Below are 19781 nucleotides of genomic sequence, written 5' to 3'. Positions count from 1 at the left end.
AAGCATTTGGAAATTGAAAATCCTCAAGCACCAATAGCTTTGCTACAAGCATTTGCAATTCAGCATAATGTTTAATAGGCGGCTTTAAGTGAATCAAAGATAATAAAAGGGGTCGTTAAATGTATACACTGTGTTATTAAAGGATAATGCACAAGTAAAAAAGTCTCTTTTTTCCATTTCAAGGAATAGAACTTTTTTACCATAAAAAAACGGCATTTATTATTGTGTATATTTCGAATCGACATGGATACAGCACAAGCATACATAAAAAAAAGAATCAAAAATGTCATTCACAGTATTTTTCTTTGGGTTTTGCCTTTTGATACTAATATAGTCTTGGATTGTATTCACTGTAATTAAATAATTAGTGAATTGATGTTTGGAAGGCTGAAAGGAACAAAAAATTAAAAAATAAATGTTGACATTTCAGAATAAAATGGTTTTGGTTTATTGGTCAATTCATTATGCTACAAAAACAAATATTTTGTTTTATTTGGAAAATTGAACGTTTTGGAAATAATTGGACTCGTTTCATTTAAAATTGATGGAACATTAAACCTTACTTAAAATTTATTGCGGGAAATGCAACCGAATTACTTTATTCGCTTTCTATTGTATTTTATTAATTGGTTTATTTTTTTTTTTATTTCAAACGTAAAATTTATACAAATTCGGAACGAATACTACTTCATCAAATTGAGGGAAATAAATAAATAAATACTGTTGAAGTTTCACACACTTAATTTTCTGCATTGTTCTCAATCATTTGTTTTTTTTTTTTTTTATTTATTCGTTTTCTCTTGTCAGATCGCAGAAGGGATATTATTGTTGCAACATCACTTCATTTTTCAAAGTGCGCTCAATGTCAATTTTGCAAAGTTTATCATTTGGTTAAAAAGTGCGAATTTGTGAATAAAGTGCCCACTTTGCTAGATATTATTCAACACTTTGTTTTTAAACATTTTGACATTACATAAACAAAGTGACTTGAATTACATTGACAGCTTTTACAAGTCTTATTCTCATTTAAAATTGTAATTTACTAAAATTATGATATTATTTTGTTGTTTCTATTTAAAAATCTAAACAGAAACATTTTTTTTTATTACTTAGAACAATGTGAATACACAAAATTTAGAATAGAAATGATTTTTAAAAAGAAAATTTTGACGAAAGGAAATTGTGAATAGATAAATATGTTTTTAAAATAAAATAAAATCAATATGGCGACAGTTAATTGAATTCAAATGTGTAATGTTATGAATGCGTTACTTGAATGTGGATCGGATTTAAGTTTATCATAAGATTAAATCACTCAACTAATTATGTTATTTACTTTTCTCATCTCTACAACACCAAACCAACACGTTGTGATGATTCAACTAAAAAAAAAACAAACAAAACTCTCTACTTTGACCGCTAATGGAATCGACTACAAAACCGAATCAAAATTCTACCAATACCGATAATACATAGCTGTTGCACGTTTCGAGTCAAATTTTTTGTTCATTCCATAAAATTCCACTTCCGTTCACAGGTGATCCAAAGCGGAAAAAGAAACCTTTTTTTTCTCTCGAGAGGTAAGATTGCATCCGATCATTAGAATATGGTTCCGTAACTTTCTTGAGTTCAGTTCATTATAATATTAAATTGATTATATCAAGAATATTTGGATATATATATAAATCTCATGTATATAAGTGCCGTATGAGTCGTAAAAAGTGCGTTAAACCTTATCATATTTCAGTTTTTGTTGTGGTTTTTTTTTTATTCATTATTAGATTGGACTAGAATTTTCACAGAAAAAAATTCTGTTCAAGGAGAAATCAGTAATAAGTTATGATGAGAACAGCGCTGGATAGTATCAAATGGAAGGCATGTCCACAGAAAACCGTTTTTTTTTTTCTCTTTTCTTTTCGTATACGCAAAATTTAAGGCATTTTTTATGCGCACATCTTTTCTGGATATCAATGTACGATACACATTTGCGTACAAACAACAAAATCGATTATATTTTGTTGTTTTTCTTTGTTCATAAAAGTCTTCTTATACAGTTATATCTGTTTTTGTTAATTTGGCATATTTTGCAAATATACACTCGCATATGAATTTGTACTGGAACTGAAAATAGAAATATTTTTTTTTAACTTCATAAATAATTTGAAGAAGAAAGTTCAATAACTTACCACATTTTGAACCATGCACGGTCGTTGATCGCGCATATTTTTAACAATATCCAACGGATAAACTGGTTCACTAACATTCAATAATGATATGGCAGTATCCATTAAAATTAACATGCCAGTACGTCCGATGCCAGCAGAACCTTTGAGAAGAAAAAAAACCAACAATTACATTAAATCGATTCAAATTCTTAATATTAAAAGAAATATATATATATAAAAACATACAATGAACAATGATGGGAGGATTGGCTGCACTAATATATTGATGAACACTTGTCGGTATCCATTGATCATCGTCGTCATCATCATAATCATTACCAGCAATTTTACCGCTTCGTTTGCAAATCTCCTCCGGACTAATATCGCTTGCATCCGCATCTAATATTTGCAGTTCCTTAAATCGATGATCGACACTCTCGACATTTTCTTGTCGCATTTCACGCATTTTGTCAACAAAATTCATGAACAATGTTCGATCGGACGGTACACCATGATCTGGCCACGCTAAATATTGTAGCTGACGAATTATACGATATTCACCCGTCTAGTATGATAAATATTAAATAATTAATTTAATAAAAAAATGAAAAACAATCAAATAGTAAAAACAAAAACACATTACTCACCGCACTATCGCTGAGAGCAATTTTCCTGAGCACATAGCTATCCGTTGAGTCGGAACATTCACTGAGCAATTTGATAGAAAATGTTGGTGACAATTGCATTTCTTCATTGATTGATGGCCAATATTGAGCACATTTCATGCGACCACGTTCAATAATTGTAGTTAACATAACGATAAAATTACTACTTTCTTGCTGAACCATACGCCAAAATTCGAGCACTGTACTTTGCATCGGTCCTTGCGTTGCAATATACCGATTTACACAATCATTTGGAATAACCATATTCACATAATTTGCATTGATATAATCGGTTTCGGTATCGGCAGTGTTTGCAATTACAACTCGATTGCAGTCGTCTGGAATGACAATTCGAAAAATTAAAAAAAAATGAAAATATTTCAAATGAATTGAGAATTTGAATGTTCTTACATGGCAAAATGTCTCTATAGCGATTTTTCGCCATGTTTTCCTCCTTTTTCGATTCGGATATGATAAGATTATCGTTCTTTTTGTATAGTTGTTCAAATTGATCCAATAGAGCGCCCGATGCTAATCCATCGCGAAGTAAAAATAGTGATTGCGAAAATATGGCATCATCGTACTTTGGATGATCAATATAATCCGGAACATACTGGCAAATGGGTTCTTCTTCTTCGGTTAGAGCTACATCTTCGATGCTCGGTTTAATGGTGAGGACAAGTTGACCATGCACATTGTGTTCGCGTGTTGATTTGATCAAATTTACAACTTGATTGTGTGTCAAACCGTTAACATCGTGTCCGTTAATCAAAAGCACTTTGTCGCCCTCTTTAATTTTTGGCACAACTCTATCGGCCGGCGAATGTGGTGCAATTCGAGCAACAAGAACTGGTAAATTTACATCTATACCACCACGAACATTAAATCCAAATCTTCCATGTTCATCGGCTTCCATGCAAACGGTAATTAAATTTTTATCATTCAAATGAGATGCAGCACTGTGAATCAATTCGGCAGCTGATAAAGATGTCGTTGATACGGCTGTTGCTTGTGGCCTAAAACAAATGAGTACATAAATAAATAAAAAAAAAAAATGTCAAAAGCCAACGAAGACAAATACTTACACTTGTTGTTCCCATGCCATTCGTGGTATCGTTTCCATTTGTTTTGAGGTAACCTTATTGTCATATGTCTTATAAGATTTGGTAATCGATAACAGCGATAGTTTGCCATTTCCATTTCCACCGTTTGTTGATTGCTGATTGCCGCTTGTCACATTTGTGATGCATGCCTTTTCGTTCAAGCGATTTTCGGCAATGGTTTGACTGATTTTTGCCAATTTGGTAAATTGTTTCCGTTCATCGTGATCTTTGGTTGTTTGGGCGGTATCTGTACAAGCAGTGAAGTAGCTTTTTGATTGCTTTGAGGTAGATTTGGTAGTTGCTTTTCGATTTAAACGAAAGAATGAATGATATTCAACACATGTCTTCCAAACGGCTTTAGCATGTTTGTGTGAACTCATTTTGAAACCAAGCATTGTATTGTAATCTTCCGACTACGGGGTGAAAAAAAAAGAATTTTATTATTTCATATTTTATTTTTTTTTTTTTGCTTTTCATCAACCTACCAATTCACGTTTTAATTCAATGAAAAATGTGCGACGCTTGAATGAGATTTTCAACATTTTGGCCCATGAAAATTCATTGGCGACATGATCATTTTGATAAACAATCATACCGTATGATGTAACACCTAAATCAATGTCTTTTCCGCATGAATCTTTCGATTTATAAAAATAAATCCCATACAATGGAATTTTTGTCGCATGATCCAAATAATGATTTTTCGCCTCTTCACACAACAAACCGTGATGCAATTTATGATGCTCTGATATGCAATATTCCATTTCATTATTTTGGTTTGGTATTAATTTAAATTTATGCAAATAATCAGAATCATGCTCGAGGCTATCATAGTCGCCGAGTTCGGCTGCACATTTTATAAAAAAAAGAAGAAAAAGAAAAAAAAACATCAGAAAATTTTATTCATATATTTACTCTGAAATCACACGAAATTTGCATTTCAAACAAAAACGAAGGTAGTACTTGAATATGTATATGGGTCACATTTTGAAACGTTCCATTTAAAATTCAAAAAAAGAAAAAAAATACTTACCTTGAACAACATAGCTGGACAATAGGTATTGAGTGCTTAATGGACAATTTAATTTTCCTAAATAAATATCACGACGAATTTGTAGATAAAATTGGTGACGGGTACGTTCTTCCTGTAGTTGACTTGGATCGGTTACGAAAAACTGCATATATGAGTGGTACGTGTGTATGTATTGTCAGCAAATGAAAATCGATTTTTGTTTATTAGTAAATTAGTTTGAATGAAACAAAACAAGCAAAATAATCTCAAAATTGTCTCTCATTCTTACCTTAACTCTAAATTGAAGTTTACAGTGTTGACGGTCATCCTTGGTGACATGCTTGAGAAGTGGTTTGTTAGGATCAATCCAATTCTATAAGCGGATAGAACATAATGAAAATTGTCACTTAGCAACCTCCTCAATAGACGAAAAAAATATATGAATTTACCACAAATTCCTCCTGTTGATGATGCGGTATGATTTGAATACCAAAAAATTCTCGTTCAATTATATTTAAATAGTCGAACACTTGATGTAAAAACTCAGTTCCCGAGCATCGTTTCTGTGATTTTTGTTTTGAACAGAAATAAACAATGAATTGAAGTTGAAAAAAAAAAAAAATCAATTAACCAGATTTTTATATTTGGATTTCGTGTTATTTGGTAGATGTATTGTATCGATTTTCTGCATCGATAGATATAAATGGAATGAAAATTAACATTATACTGACCTTTACGCTAAACGTATGAGTGGTTTCATCTAAAAAATTCACCTTCAATTCCAATTCATTTGATTGCAACTTTTTTTGCGATGGCTTTTTGCTCTCCAGCATTTTTCGTGTTTTGTTTTATGGAATTGAGAAATAAAAACATACACTCAAAATTTCTCACTCACTCACTCACTATCACTAGATGCTGTTTTCCCTTTTCGTTTATTTCTATTCTGTCCATAAACGAAATGCATACATAATGTCACCGAATTTTTGTCAACAAAGTATTTTCGGATACGGTGGTTGAGCTAATTGAATTTTATTGCTTGCTATAGCGTACTTAAGATTGAGTACGACAAATTATTTAGTACTTAAGTAATTGAGTAATCGCAGTAGGTTTTGAAATAGAAGAATTCGATTTTATTTTTTCTATTTTACACAAAAATGACAATTTTCAAAGGGTATATGTGTTATGTTGTATTTTAAAATGTCATTAAATCACATTGATTTTTAATTAATAATTTCCATTCAATAAATTGATACACTGAATCAAAAATAAAACATTATATGGCTAACTGTTACATTTTAAGTATTATTTGCCATTTATTTATTATCATGTAATGAAGAAAAACTGTCAAATTATAAAAAATAAACACGAAACACTGTGATACTAATTTCTAAAAAAGTAATGTGTATTTTTTTTTTATTTCAATCAAGTAAATAATGACTGTATCGATACAAGCACACAATTCGAATGAATGAGTACATCTCTGCATCTCGTTTTGATATGAAGTTGGCGCGTATGAAGTGTCAAACAAGAGTATTTTCCTTCATAAGCAAATTATAGCATCTTTTGAATATAATTCCTTTCGAATATATGTAATTCATAAAAATGTTCAATAAAAATGAAATTGCACAAATATTTAACATTGATTGAAAATCGAATAAAGATTTATTATCCACATTTCATAAATGCAAATGCAAATGATATTTTAAAATTCACAAACTAAGCGAGCCAGCAACGAAAATTGCGGTCAGCTGTTTTGAAAGGAGAAACGAGCTGACTTTTGTTTATTTACTTGTATGACATTTCGATTTGTAATTTAACGATAGAACTGTCAATTGCATGTTGAAGATGGAAATGAAATGCGAAAAACGTAAAAAATTACTTTATTGCTACTGATATTTGATTCAAATGCGAGAAAAAGCAATATTTTGTGACCAAATAAAATAAAAAAAACCATGTACACATTTCAACTTATAGTATGAGAATAGTTTTTAATAGTTTTTGGTTTTCATTCACCGAATAAAGGAAGTGAACATTACAAAAATACCAAAAAAAAATGATTTTGCCAAGTGTTTTCGTGCAGATACCAACGCAAAATGCGAATTTGGTACCATCCCGACCGAGTGTTAGTCAATCCACCAAAGAAATTAAAGCCGAACCATCATTCAAATCTGAAATTGATAATGCGAATCAGGTGCAGGCGGTTGTGGCCTCAAAAGTGAATAAAGATTTACAATCAACACCTGGTGCAGTGTCAAAAAATCAAAAATTTCCAAACACGTGTAATCAATCAAATTTGACGGCCAATTTAGTAACAGCACGACCAAAAGTGAAATGCTTCAAATGTGAACAGTGTCCGTTCATGAGCATCAGTCAGGATGGCTACAATAATCACATACAAACCGTACACAATAATGATCAAAACAGTGAGAGTGCATCGAATCGAACGTTTCGCAATAAAATGCTGTGTCCAGGTTGTGAGAATGTGTTTTATAGTAAAAAATCGTTAAAAATTCATTTAGTCAATGATCACCAAATGTCGAAGCCAGATATTAGCCAATTGTTAGAAAGTTTATTTTCCAAAAATAAAAAGACGACGAGTCAATGCTCCAATTCCAATGATACGGCTGATTCAATAATATTGTCACCATCACCATCGACAATGGTGATGACAGTGACAACGGCCACAACGACGACAACCAATCCAAATGAAAAGGTGGCGGAAAAGCAAAAAATTTATTTAAAAAATGTCGAAGTACTTCAGAATCCACGATTCAACGGTTGTCAATTTGGTGTACAAAATACACCGCCCACCATATTATCGCCGTCCGAAACACAAAGCGAATGCTCATCAAATTTAACCGATGAAATTACCAACAATGATCGATCAATTGTTGATGAGCTTAATTACAATCGGATGCCTGTACATACAACATTTAATCAGCTAGATAATAATTGTTTATTTCAACATCACATTTCAAATAACATTGAAACAACATTCCCGCCAATGGTGCCAACAACACAAACATTGAGAAATGAATGTTTGAATATGACTGACAGCCGTGAACGAATGCCAATGAATGCCATTTCACCGATTATCGAAATTGCACCAATCGATGATTCGCAAACAAATCGACCCGATTCGGGTAGTTCGGTAAAATTTAGCGAAAATTTTATGAACACCGAAAACATTTGCTGGCCAAATGGTACCGCTACCACTTTCTTTCTATTATAAATTTATTATTTTTTGCGATTATTTGCGATTATTTTAAATTAATTGTATTCTTTTCTTTTGTCATTCGCCCCTTAGATACCGTAACCACAAGCAATAATGAATTTTCATATCAAAATACACACACTCACATGAATCACGCCCAACAACAGCCGAGCATAAAGATTTCATCGAACTTAAACATAACACCATCAGTATCGCCTTTATCCACAGTGCCATTGAATGAACGCAAAAAAATTTACATAAAAAATATTGACATTTTAAAAGAGCCTCTAATCAAACCCACAACAACGCAAACTGTTAACTTGACGGATTCACATTTTCGCAAAAATACATTACATCTGCGCACCGTTGATGAAGTGAATCTGCTGATCAACAAGGTATGCTTACGGTTTTTCCATTTCAATTTTGTTTTCTTTTGACATTTTCATTTTCTTTGTCGTAAAAAGAAGAGGGAGAAGAAGAAATGTGTGCGTGTGTGAATGATATCATTTTGCTTTGCTTATTTCCATTTACAGCCACATGAGAATAATAGTTTTAATCAATCGGACGGTGTTACGCTTAACGAGGACGAGTATCGGTTTGTGCTGAATGATGCAAGCGAATATAATAACATCATACCACAGTATCTCGAGAATGACGTCAATGATTTTATGTTTACCAATGAACCTCAAATGCCATCTAACCTGGTGGAGTACTATAACGTCGGCGGTGGAAATAGCGGCGGGGGAGTAGGAGGTACCGGTAATTCAAACTACGCGATTACGAATCTTGATTCAAATGCTCAAAATTATACCATCGCCAGCAATACAAACACATTCGATTCGGTCATGTTCGATAGGTAACGAGAGTTATACTCATTTTTTTCCAACACTTTCGATGTAATAGATAACAATTGTCGATATGCCTGTTGAATAGAGAATAATTATTTGTTTTTTTTTCTGTTTCTGTTTAAATTACACATTCAATTAACAGTCAAGATCGTTCCATTTGCAATGGGATTTTGGGTAACATTCCGAATTCCGATTTGTATCCCATGAACCATACCAGCATCAATTTGAATGGACCAACACCATCCGATGATTATTTGGACCATGATGGAAATCATTTCATTGGTAATAAATGTATGCCAATGAAAGCACTCGATAATACCGACTACATGATTGTTTCGGAAGAAATTATCGATATTTTGGATCTAACCAACGATGAAGTGGAGCAATTTCTCGACGACAACATGATCTCATCTCAAGATTTTGACACGCTCAATTCACCGAGATTATCGCAATCGGTAACGCAACAACAACAACAACAACAGCCACCACCACAACAACATGAGCTATATAATCGAGTTCCAAGAATAAATTTTGCTACAAATTTAACCAAAGTTGCGTCACCTCAAACGATTGAATACAAGGGAAAAGACATTGATATGCGTCCATTAGAAACACCAACCATTAATTTAGATTCAACAGTAGCCACCGAAACTGATGTTGAAACAATTGATACAATCAAATTGATTACAATGCCAGTGTCAGTCAACAAGAAAAAGAGTGGGCGCACCAAAGGAGCCCGACAAATAAGTATGTGTTTCTTTTTTGTACACCAGCATCAACACTCATTATTTCGTTTTCTCATTTCAATCAATTGCATAAGTTTACTTTTCGTTTCACACTTATTTTCCATTACATTCTCGATTCGCTTATAAAGTTTCATTTTTCCATTAATTTTATCACATTTACGATATCCTCATTGCTTATCATCTTATTCATATCTCCCACTCGTGTTCATTCACAATTTTCCCATCAATGTGGGCTAACGCATTTTCGTTATTTTTGAATTGTTTCAGATGGTATCAGTAATCGTAATAACGTCATCACAACTAAATGTAGTGTCAGTAATTGTGGTATGCGATTCGCAACTCAAGCAGCTATTTCACTTCACGAACAATGTCATACGTCCGACAATAAGGTGATTCGATGTCCGAAATGTGAAATCGATACGACAACGTCCGAATCAACGACGATTTCGTCTCCTGTTTCAAATTCAGCAAATGAAATGAGCAACACTGATGGAGATTCAACAGAAGCAGCAGCAGCAACAACGACAACAACAACAACAACGACGACGACAATAGCACAATCGATGTCAACGTTAACGACGGCAATCAATGGAAAAACCGCGCACAATCGAAATTGGAATTGGAATACATTGCATACACATCTATGGCGCGAGCATAATATTGATATGGAATTGTTTCAATGTCCACATTGTCCATTTAAAACGCCAATTTTATCTCGGTTGAAAAACACCCACATGAAAATTCATTCGGATCGTCGTGATTTTAAGTGTGATTATTGTTCAAAAGCCTTTAAAAATGCACGTCAAATGAAAAATCATCGACGCATTCATACACGTTTAACACCGCCTACAATCACCCAATGCAAATACTGTGGCCAATCATTTTACAGTGCAAAGCATTTGAAAGAGCATTATTTCACGCATAACGAAGCAATTGAACATCAACGTCAACCGTTGGCACTTCAATGTGACATTTGCTCTAAAACATTTAACAGCAAACATACATTGCGTGCACATCATTTGAATCATTTTGACGATAAACGATTTAATTGCGATGAATGTGACTATAAATCAAATGATCACAATGCATTCCGACGGCATCAAATGATCCATAGGAAAGAAGTCAAATACAAATGTCCATGTTGTGAATTTCAATGCATTCAAAGTACCAACTACAAGAATCACATACTCAAAAATCACCAAGAATCGGCGAAAGAACTGATGTTTATGTGTGATAAATGTCAGTTTGTAACAGTCAATAAGCGAATGTACGATGTGCATTGTCTGAACCACAACAATAATCAAATGTCATCTGTTGAATCGAATTAATGACAAAGCTTACGCGCGCTCGCTCTCTTTCTGTCTTTTGCTCTCTCCCGTCATTCGCTCGTCACTCTCCCGTATACAACGAAATCATTGAGCTTACACAGAGACATGCTTGCTCGCATTTTTTTTATCCACATTTACTCGCATTGACGACGACAACGACGACGACGGCAGTAACAACAACGGCAGCAATAGCACCAGTTCCAACCCAACGAATCAAGTATATGTATACGAGCGTGTAGCACATTAATGGAGAAGGCGAGAGTGACAACAAGTGGGCTGTGCATTAGCTCCATTTTTCCCATTAGATCACATAACACACACTCTCACGCAAACGCACACACTCATACACAGCAAATATGTTCACGTACTCTCCGCGTAGCATAACAAACACATTGAGAATTCCGAAAAAGCTATTCCATTTCTATCCACCTGTGCCACACACATGTGTTCGCGATTGAAAAGCAGAGGAAAAGCATAAAAAAAACTAAACGTACGAAATCTAAATAGAATTTTGCTCAGTGTGAATTCAAAAAGATAAGCAAAAGAAAAATTGGCAAATGTATAAGTTTGAAAAGATACTTGCACACTCTCTATATAAATCACAAAGTAAATGATGAAGGAAAATTGTTTTTGTACGTGTGCAACAATTGAACAAATGCTTAAATAGCAAAATGAGATAGAAAGAAAAAGTAAAGACGAAACGCAGCGAAAGAAGAAGTGTGAGTGAGTCAGAGAGAGAGAGGGAAACATCATTGAGATGTGTATTTTGGAAAGCAGCCCGTACGTCATACACACATCACCATGACACTGAGCTGGAGGTTTTTTTACGGATTCGTGTTCAAGTTCATTCGAATTTATATACATTTGCACAAAATAGAAGGAAAGAGCGAACACACCATCACCATCATCATCATCATCATCATCATCAGCAACATCACGAGCACAAATTTTCAGGGAAAAACATTCAACAAGGCTTCGCCGATATATGTTGCGTTTACTACTGTTGCTCATGAAATCGTGCTTTGCAATGTTGCTGCCAAATATATACATTTATATATCGAACGAACGCTGCACGGATATACGATGTTTTGCTTCATTCCTTCATTTGCTCATTCGCCTTTTCAATGTTCGCATTCGCGCATATCGAAATGTCTATAGCTTTCAAATGTAAAGCCAATAAATATTTTTGTTTAAGAGAAATCAGTTTTTTTTTTCAAAAACTCTCCCTTTCTTTTTGCTACCTATGTTTCTTTCCCTTCAGTGTGCATATATCACGCACCAAAATTTCTATGTATATATGTAGAGAAATGACGAAAGATGTTTAGTCCGTAGGCGTAAGCGTATTTTTATGTAAATTATATTTTTTTATTTCTCTAAATAAATACATTTTGAAAAGAAACTTTTCCGATATTTTGTTCAAGTGATATTTAAAAGACACGTTTGTATAACTTCAAAAGCTGACTGTTTATTGCCCCGATTTACTCTCTACTTACCTCCTTTATCTGCCTTTGTGTTTGAATATCGAATGCAAGTTGCAAAAAGCCTTGAAGCAAATACACATGCTCAATTTCACTCTATTTTCTCTCTCTCTCTCTCTCTCTCTCTCTCTCCGCATACTTCGCATTATTATCCAGAAATCTTAATTGTCATCGGCGTAAAGTGGTGTGTTTTGTTGTTTTACGTTTATTCCATTTCGTTTGTCATATGGGTGTCGATGTGTATGTATTGACCTCAAGCGATTTTGATAAGGATACAACGTATCTATTAAAGCTGTCTAATTTGTGTAAACGCATTCCAGCACACACGCATACACAAACACAAGTATACCAAAAAGAGAGCTAAAGCTATTGATTCTTTACTTGACATAAGCCCAACAAGCAAGAGAATGGGAAAAAACCGCAACAGCTTTAGTCGCGCGGCATAGAAGCACCAATCCCATTTTAAAAACATAACGGTGTGTATCGGCTCAATGAACAAATAAAATATCCCGACGCAACGTATTTTGAACATATCGCACAATCATCATAAAATTGATTAAAAAGCAAAATAAGTGGTTGAATTGTGTCAACATTTGCTTGTTAATGGCCAGATAATCGGTGGCTGAACATTTTTTTTAATTTTGATTCGTTTTTCTATAATTTTTGAAAATCATACAAATTTCAAAAAATCCAAATTTTGTCTTCTACTGTGTTTTCAGCTCACATTTTTTTTTCTCTCTCTCTTAATTTTTTTTTCATCGCGTGAAGATTGTTCGACCCAATTTTGTTGTTGTTTGAGTGTGTTTGAAATAATTCTAATTACCATAATTGCTCTATTCGTGTATTCGGTGTGGATATTTTGACTGACACATACACGCACACACCACCGTTGTCCATCATCGTACATCAAAAATCCCATCAACTTTGAACAAACTTGCGGTTAAATTTCATCAATCCCATTCCCAAATATTGAGAAAATCGCGCTTGTGTACGCTTCTGTTATGCTTGAAGTGTAAGTAACCCAAAAAAAGGAGATTCGACGAAGAAAACCAACGAGAAAAGAGAGAAAAACGGTACGAAAGACATTTTCTCGCGGATTTACGATGCGATGTGAGAAATGTCGATGGTTAGGATCCCTCATCATCAGTTACCAAAAACCATTTTGGATTTTCGCGTGCTCGTCTGGTTGCGTATATAAATAGTACTGGAGTACATTCGGAGTATGTAAGCGAACCGAAATGATTGGATATTGGAATTTTACATGTAACACGCGCACCTGCATATTTTTCCGTTGATTTTTTTTATCCATCTATATCTTAATGCTTGATTGAGCCGTAGCTTAAAAAAGAGCACATCGGTAGACCAGCCAACCAGCAATACAAGTAGCTGCAAGCAAGTTAGAGTGAGCAAGTAAATGGAGGCAATCGGGGTTGCGTATAACATAGAACAATAGCGATTAAAGAGCGAATACGCAAAAATCAACAAATGCTAAAATGCTTGCTCCGACAAAAAGAAATAAAACAAGACTTGCTCGTTTTGTATGGGTTTTTATTTGGCGGACGAGTAAAACAAAATTTAAATATTTCCGTATGTTATGCGCGGACGCAAAACATTATTGGCGTCTGAACGTGTTCACTCAATTTGAAAATATGTTTATGTTTTGATAGATGACTTCTTTCACCGAATGGAAAATTACAAAAACATGGCGAATGTGTGTGTGGCGAAGTGAAGTGATTTAGGTTTAAAAGTATTAACGCACATTTTGTGTGATTAGCAGAAGTGATCTCTATTTCTGAGGCGTTTGAAATAGACAACATTTGAAATTAAAATAGCAAGGACAACGACTGACGGAAGTACTTAAAAGGGCATTTTTTTCAAACCAGGTATCATAAATAACATTCTATTTTCGATATCGTTTGTTCACCAGCATTTGTTGATTGAATCGATAGAACGTTGAATTTCAGAACAATATTCCTTTCAAACAGAAATACCAAAGTCTATTTACGATTTTCTCTCTCTCTCTCTTGTGGTATCTTTATTATCAGAGTTGTTGCTTTAGTCGTAGCTTTTTGCCGAATCAATGTAAATTATCGTTTGTGTATATGGAGTCATACTATGTTTTTTTTTTCGTATTTTACAATGACATTACAATCAATTTTCCTCCAATGATTGAAATTTATTGTCGCAACATTATTTATTTCACGGTGCTTATTATCTCAATCTACGTACACTCGAATTGAGTGTATGTAATGTTGGTTCATCACGATACCAAAGGAAACCATTTATAATTGGTTGGATAAATTATTCTGGATTTCTTCTCTCTCCCTCTCTCTCTCTATCTCTTGCTCACTCCCACTTCATGCTACTTTATTTTTTATTTCATCTTATTCTATGTTTATCCATTCAAACGGCACTAACAATGCTATTTCAATTGAATTTTCCAATGTGATTAGGAAATGTATAATCTGAACTGAAAAATGGGATCGGACGGTTGTACATGTAGCGTGTGTTTCTGTAATTTTCGCATTCAAGAATGCTTCAAGTGTTTAGTTGAAATCTATAGCAATCGTTAGTGCTTTCGAGAAACGAAAGTTTATTATGTGTTCAATCGCTTGCGAATAAACGCGTAAACATTCAACGCGCCTGTTGCTTTGTATCCTTATGCGAAGTATACTGCCAAGAACATGTGGCAATCTTATAATAAGTAAAAGCAGCACAAAAAAAAACGGGTGGAAAAACGTACAGTGATGAGAACTGATGGAAAAAAGTAATAAGAAGAAAGAGAAAAAGAAAATTACTCGGGCAATGGTCATTAGAGTAGTTAAAGTATGAGGCAGGAGTCAAATGAGAAAATCCAGGCAAAAGTTTCATAAATACCCATGTGAGTGTTGCCATTTTCATTTGCTATCCCGGTCATTTTGGTGGGTACACGCGCTCTTGTGCGTCCCTATATTTGCATTATATTAAAGCATAACATTGAGCGAATCCATTTCGGATTCTATCAGTATTATAAGTAATCAGTTCAAAAACGCGTAAAATAGCAATTTGAGATAAAAAAGGAGGAGGAAGAAGAAGTAGATAGGGAGCACGCAGATGGAAAATATTTAAGACAGAATATACTTATGTGCCAATTCTTAATTAAAAATGACAACAAGCATTCAATCCATTTTCATTAAATGATTGTATCTCTCGCTGTCTCTCTCAATGCCATCCAGATGGATGTATTCGATTCTTTCGTTCGCCTCATGGATATTTCCATGGTCAATCGACTGGTTATTCGATAATCGCTTTCGATAAAGAACAAAATAAAAGCCAAACCAGAATTGAATGAAAATGGGAATACAAACAATACGTGAGATAGAGTGTGACAAACTTAAATATTATATAAAGACTTTCCCATTGGACATTAGATGGTTATTATAATATAGATACATAGATTGAGGCGAAAGAATGAATTGTTGGAAAATTAGTTCAATTTGAAATGAACACATCAAGAGTAATAATGAAAATAATGATAGAAGCGCAACCAAGAGAAAAAAAACGCATAAAGAAAAACAAGATTCGAATGCTATATTGCATCATCGTCTGATTCATATTTATCAAATTGGAGGGAGAGAGTTTAAACGTGTTTTTCTGCTTTTTCCCGCTGCACTTTCAATAATTGGCTACAATGCATTTCAAACTATGCTATACTAATAAACTAATAAAACGATTATTTCAAATGAATGTGGGTTAACAAGCGGAAAAATGATATAAAAAAATAAAAAAATGAATATACGAACAATCTTATGAGAAGAGCTTAACGAAGCGCACTTGTATTAAATATATCATTTCAGGGATAAACAGAACCGTTTTTGAGCTGTTTCGCATTTGAGACGTTGTGGTGAAAAACATATCTCTTACTTTATTCCAAACAATACTGCATCATGCATTTTTCACAACAGATTTGCTGCTCTTAATTTGTACAAGAAAAACTGCATCGCAATTTTATTTGTAACAAAAGAAGAGCTTTATTTCATAGCAACAATTCATTTCAAAATTTGTGTTTTCTTTGTTTATTTTTTTTTTTCTTAAAACGACAAGAAAGCACGTGTACGAATGGAAATATTTTAAATCACAATTCCATCTTGATTTAGCTATAGCTAACATCTCAATTTATCACAATTTAAGTTATAATAAAATTGCCATTTTGGCGTCAATGATAAAAAATTTGTCTCAATAATGATTCCAACTAAAGTATAGAGCTTCTTGGAAAGCAATTATCGACAGCAAATATATAACTTGAAGTCATTGTAAGTTTTATTTAATGAAAAACATACACTTGAAACGTTGTGTAACATTACTATAATTTTATTATAGCTTCAAACATTTCCATCAAAAAATCATTTGCAATCGCACTTCATTACGGTTGCCATAACATTGCTCCCAATGGGGAGCGTTACAACTGTTTTATAACAAGTCTGTTGCAACCGTATTTTTCGCGACACGATAAAGTTATATCATAGTTGTTCAAATGTTTGCGCCATCATGTCAAGCGTTAAGAGTCTACCATATTTTTTGCCATTTATTAATATTTCTTTGGTCATTTTGTTTATAATGAACATGTATTATCCCATTCGGTCTATTTACCTTTACCGTGCAGCCTGGGATGGTGGCTGAGTGTTCATTCGACCTACTGACCCGGGCTGGTGGACCGTGTGGGTGACCGTTAGAATATCGTATGTGGTCGTAAGATTATTATTGAAAAGATGTGGTTTTTAACGGTGATCAGATGTTTACCATAGTAAATCACTGATTCATACCTTTTTCCCACCAACAAATGTATAAAAAATTGTAAAAACTCAAATGATTCAGCCAGTTTTGGCGGTGAATAAAGATTATTATTATTTTACTCATTTTTTATCATACACTTTGTTATTACACATTCAAAGTTACATATTGCGGCTATAGTTGCATTATTGTTCTCAAAATTTTGAGGTAGCTTTTGATTACTTTCATAAAAATCGCCTCGAAACGTTTTCAAAGTGTTTGTATGCAAAATCAGTTACCTGAATTTTATGAATAAACTAATTAGATGGTTTAACATAATACCATAAGATTGGTCACCATATATGACCATAAATTGAAATAAAATGATGATCCAATAGCGACTAAGATAGAAAATGATGTCACTGGACTATGAGTGAGTGCTAAAACTCCATGGTCAGTGGTCACATGCCTAGAGAATACTTCTATATAATTTATTAATAAAAGCCCAAATGCAATGTATGAAAATGTATTTGCGAAAATCCATATGGGCACATTCAATGGGAATTCCTTCGTGTGTTCGATACGAATACGCTCGTTTACTCTCAAAGATATCTTTTGTTCGTTTATTTGCTCTTTAAAGTAAGTGGCGACGATAAAAGCGACAAAGCTGACAAAAGACCATAGGCAAACGGTATACTTCCAATGCTCATCACTCTAAGGGCGTGTGTGCGTGTATGTTTGAATGTAAAGATGAGTTTAACTATAGTGGAAGTACAAAGAATACATTGCGATGGGCGGACGAACGTATATATCGTCGTTCTTGAAATTTGATGTGTCGCATGTACGATAACCTTGACGGTTCATTGTTTATCTCTGATAATCATATATTATTTATTTATTTTACAAAGAATATGAAGTGAAAGATAAATAACATGTTGAATTATACAATATCGAAAATTGACAAACGGCAAATATATGAAACTATAATTTGCGTCAAATTTTATAATGCAAACATTCGAATCCATGACATAGCCATTCAACCGTTCGACACATCGTTATAGGCCCATCGTCATATTCATTTGACTTAGTTTTGGAATGTCTGTTGCACACTTGTCTACCATTTTATGCTGGTAATGCTTCTTCAGCTACGCTGTACACAGTAAAATAGAGAGTAGTTACAAAAATAATTCTCTCCGTTACATTGGTTTGGTTGTATGTGATTTTCCTCACTTGTCAAATTTATTGTCCCTCGTACAATATTGAACCACGTATGTAATCTGGTAGATGGTCTTCCCTCTCACTAATATCTCACTTTCTCTTTAACTCACCTTGTTTCCGCTTATATGTTTTCTCTCTCTCGTTATGAAAGCATTTGACATGTATATTACATATTTATGTATTATTTATCAGAGTTTCACTCAGCGCTGCTGCCATCCAGAGCATAAAAATCGGTGCACAATGTATGTGATATTCATGCGGCACACATGTGAGTATGTGTAGATGGATCGCGCATCTCAGGTATAGAGAGCCGTTCCATCTACAAAGCGCAACACCAAAAGCCAAAATAATAACAAAACCAATGTAATATTGTGGTTACTCCTTTTGAAATTGTATATGCCACGTAAGAAACTTTGACCGAAACAATAAATGGCCGCAAAAAAAACAATTGTTGAAATTTAGTAAATACAATAGACTCGATTCATCGCTGCTTGAATCGAAATCGGTTAATCCAAAACGTAGAAGTAAAGCAGCAATCGTTTTTACTAAGAACCGTACACAAACCAATAATAAAGCAGCAATGAAATGCGTTTAATGACGATTACACGTTATAACTTTAGGATTTATTGATAGCGTGTGTTTTGTTCATATTCCACCCCATTGTCTCATCATACAATAAATTATGATATAAATACGTATATTCTTCCAAGAAGATGTCGAGATGACATATACACACAGAGAAACAGAGACACAGAGACACAGAGTAACATTTTATTTAAGTAAGATTTAAAGTCATTTAAAGATGTATTTTGCGTTTCAGTTAATACTGGACGCATATGTTAAATGAAAAAAAAAACGATAGAAACAACCAAACGCATTTTTTTGTTTTACATTCAAATTATGTGTTCATAAAGGCACGCAATCAATTGATATGGATCGAAGTATTCCGAAAATACCTAAGAGGCTTGTTTACCGTCGAGACTTTGTGCATTTCGAAAAAGCAATCAAAATGTGGCCAAATTATTTCTTGTTAAATACATTTTTTATTCGTCTATGAAATCGAGGGTAAAACAAGACACATACAATGTATCGCACAGCAGAACAGAGCAAAAAAAATAAAATAAAAGAAGAAGCAACAACAAATGTTTAATCATATGTATTTACGTACATTTGGAGGCAATGTGCATGTTTGTGGATTGTGGAATTGTGGAGTGCCAGATTGTCGTGAGCATTTGGTTCGGTTTTTGAAAATGAC

The 19781-nt window shown here is 33.7% G+C and overlaps 2 protein-coding genes across 2 annotated transcripts; one reads left to right on the top strand and one right to left on the bottom strand.

The window, feature by feature from the left end:
- Nucleotides 1-510: 510 nt before the first annotated feature.
- On the bottom strand, nt 511-5979 carry LOC116341509 (tyrosine-protein phosphatase non-receptor type 4). The gene is made up of 11 exons (XM_031768622.1): nt 5677-5979; nt 5395-5508; nt 5235-5318; nt 4967-5108; nt 4419-4780; nt 3916-4346; nt 3242-3846; nt 2813-3168; nt 2412-2730; nt 2187-2326; nt 511-2121 (listed from the first exon to the last, which is right to left on the bottom strand). The coding sequence occupies exons 1-11, from the start codon at nt 5776-5778 to the stop codon at nt 2047-2049; spliced, it is 2730 nt and encodes a 909-aa protein (XP_031624482.1). The 5' UTR covers nt 5779-5979; the 3' UTR covers nt 511-2046.
- Nucleotides 5980-6803: 824 nt separating this feature from the next.
- LOC116341499 lies at nt 6804-12281 on the top strand. The gene is made up of 5 exons (XM_031768614.1): nt 6804-8148; nt 8253-8554; nt 8693-9015; nt 9150-9754; nt 10021-12281. The coding sequence occupies exons 1-5, from the start codon at nt 6999-7001 to the stop codon at nt 11079-11081; spliced, it is 3441 nt and encodes a 1146-aa protein (XP_031624474.1). The 5' UTR covers nt 6804-6998; the 3' UTR covers nt 11082-12281.
- Nucleotides 12282-19781: the final 7500 nt, after the last annotated feature.

Source organism: Contarinia nasturtii, unplaced genomic scaffold, assembly GCF_009176525.2.
Source record: "Contarinia nasturtii isolate CC-2019 unplaced genomic scaffold, AAFC_CNas_1.1 Cnas_scaffold_129, whole genome shotgun sequence".
Taxonomy (NCBI): domain Eukaryota; kingdom Metazoa; phylum Arthropoda; class Insecta; order Diptera; family Cecidomyiidae; genus Contarinia; species Contarinia nasturtii.
This window is presented reverse-complemented; position numbering and strand designations above follow the sequence as displayed.

Excerpts from the sequence above, each read along its gene's own strand:
- LOC116341509 (XM_031768622.1), bottom strand. The coding sequence starts at position 5,778 with ATGCTGGAGAGCAAAAAGCCATCGCAAAAAAAGTTGCAATCAAATGAA. Across the intron at positions 5,319-5,394 it reads ATCAACAGGAGGAATTTGTG|AATTGGATTGATCCTAACAA; the intron begins GTAAATTCATAT and ends ATCCGCTTATAG. Across the intron at positions 2,327-2,411 it reads TCCTCCCATCATTGTTCATT|GTTCTGCTGGCATCGGACGT; the intron begins GTATGTTTTTAT and ends TTCTTCTCAAAG.
- LOC116341499 (XM_031768614.1), top strand. The coding sequence starts at position 6,999 with ATGATTTTGCCAAGTGTTTTCGTGCAGATACCAACGCAAAATGCGAAT. Across the intron at positions 9,016-9,149 it reads GATTCGGTCATGTTCGATAG|TCAAGATCGTTCCATTTGCA; the intron begins GTAACGAGAGTT and ends TTCAATTAACAG. Across the intron at positions 9,755-10,020 it reads CAAAGGAGCCCGACAAATAA|ATGGTATCAGTAATCGTAAT; the intron begins GTATGTGTTTCT and ends GAATTGTTTCAG.